General features: G+C 48.4%; 1 protein-coding gene across 1 annotated transcript; it reads left to right on the forward strand.

Annotated features, from left to right (window-relative positions):
• The first annotated feature begins 212 nt into the window (after nucleotides 1-212).
• Nucleotides 213-680, forward strand: LOC121366525 (protein TRACHEARY ELEMENT DIFFERENTIATION-RELATED 7A-like). Its single transcript, XM_041490941.1, has one exon. The coding sequence runs from the start codon at nucleotides 213-215 to the stop codon at nucleotides 678-680; it is 468 nt and encodes a 155-aa protein (XP_041346875.1).
• The last annotated feature ends 1,062 nt before the right edge of the window (nucleotides 681-1,742 follow it).

Genomic DNA, 1,742 nt, shown 5'->3' on the forward strand with positions numbered 1-1,742 from the left:
AAAACCTGTAGCCTGATCATGTCGTTAAACATTCATTGAGGTATTCATTTTATATAACACGCACCCCTCCCTCAGAATATTCATACACCCCCTCCACCTTTTTTTCAATTTAATATTCGCCAATATTGGAAAATCTTTTACAAGAAAGTGGTTGGTGTATATTTGTTTTAAACAACAACAACAACAACAACAGAGCATACAAAACCAGCAACATGGTTGAACCCCCACCTCACACCCCCACACCTCCTCCCTGTACCGCCCATCTCACACCTCCACTCCCCCTCCCTGCACCGCCCACCTCACACCCCATCCTGCACCGCCCACCTCATACCCCCACATCCCCTCCCGCACCGCCCACCTCACCCCCCACAACCCCTCCCGCACCGCCCACCTCACACCCCCACTCCCCCTCCCGCACCGCCCACTTCACACCCCCACTCCCCCTCCCGCACCGCCCACCTCATACCCCACTCCCCCTCCGTCACCGCCCACCTCACAACCCCACTCCCCCTCCCGCACCGCCCACACCGCCCACCTCACACCCCCACTCCCCTTCCAGCACCGCCCACCTCACATCCCCACTCCCCCTCCCGCACCGCCCACCTCACATCCCCACTCCCCCTCCTCGCACCGCACCATTAGCGTTTGTCACTAGTCGTAGCGGACTATGTAAAAGATGAATACTGCTCAACAGGAGTTCATTGTTTTAAGACTGGCCCCGAGGCAGATTGTGTTTCTGATGTAATAATGTCTTTTAAATGTCACTTGTCGTCAAGAATTGGCCTCGAATGTGGTCCGACTCTGACATCTGGATTAATATATTAGGCTGTTCAAAACACTTTGTTTGTTTTGTTTAACGACACAATTGGAACACATTGATTAATTAATCACTGGCTATTGGACGGAAGGAAGGACATTGTTTATTTAACGATGCACTCAACACATTTTATGTACGGTTATATGGCGTCGGACATATGGTTAAGGACCACACAGATACTGAGGGAGGAAAGCCGCTGTCGCCACTTCATGGGCTACTCTTTTCGATTAGCAACAGGGGATCTTTTATATGCACCATCCCTTAGACAGGATAGCACATACCACGGCCTTTGATGTACCAGTCGTGGTGCACTGGCTGGAGCGAGAAATAGCCCCATGGGCCCACTGACAGGGTGGCTATCGGAAGTCAAACATCTGGTACTTCTGGTACGTCATCAGGTTGCATGGTACGAAAGAAGAGCGTTCCGTGTCAAACTTCCAGGTGCAAATATTCACGGGGTAAAAACAGCTGTGGGTGTGATTGGTAGTAATATGTGATACTGATTATTTGTGCAAATACTATTATCCATTTGCAATAAATAAATACACTTTTATTTGTTATACAGTTGTTATACAGTATATACAGAGGTTGAAACTAAAAGTAAAAGTTTGTTTTATTTAACGACGCCACTAGAGCACATTGATTTTTTATCTTATCATCGGCTATTGGACGTCAAACATATGGTCATTCTGACACTGTTTTTTTTAGAGGAAACCCGCTGTCGCCACTACATGGGCTACTCTTCCGATTAGCAGCAAGGGATCTTTTATTTGCGCTTCCCACAGGCAGGATAGCACAAACCATGGCCTTTGTTGAACCAGTTATGGATCACTGGTCGGTGCAATCGGTTTACACCTACCCATTGAGCCTTGCGAAGCACTCACTCAGGGTTTGGAGTCGGTATCTGGATTAAAAATCCCATGCC

Source organism: Gigantopelta aegis, unplaced genomic scaffold (assembly GCF_016097555.1).
Source record: "Gigantopelta aegis isolate Gae_Host unplaced genomic scaffold, Gae_host_genome ctg6084_pilon_pilon:::debris, whole genome shotgun sequence".
NCBI lineage: Eukaryota > Metazoa > Mollusca > Gastropoda > Neomphalida > Peltospiridae > Gigantopelta > Gigantopelta aegis.

What these genes read in the sequence shown, in the direction of transcription:
- LOC121366525 (XM_041490941.1), top strand. Translation starts at nt 213, where the DNA reads ATGGTTGAACCCCCACCTCACACCCCCACACCTCCTCCCTGTACCGCC.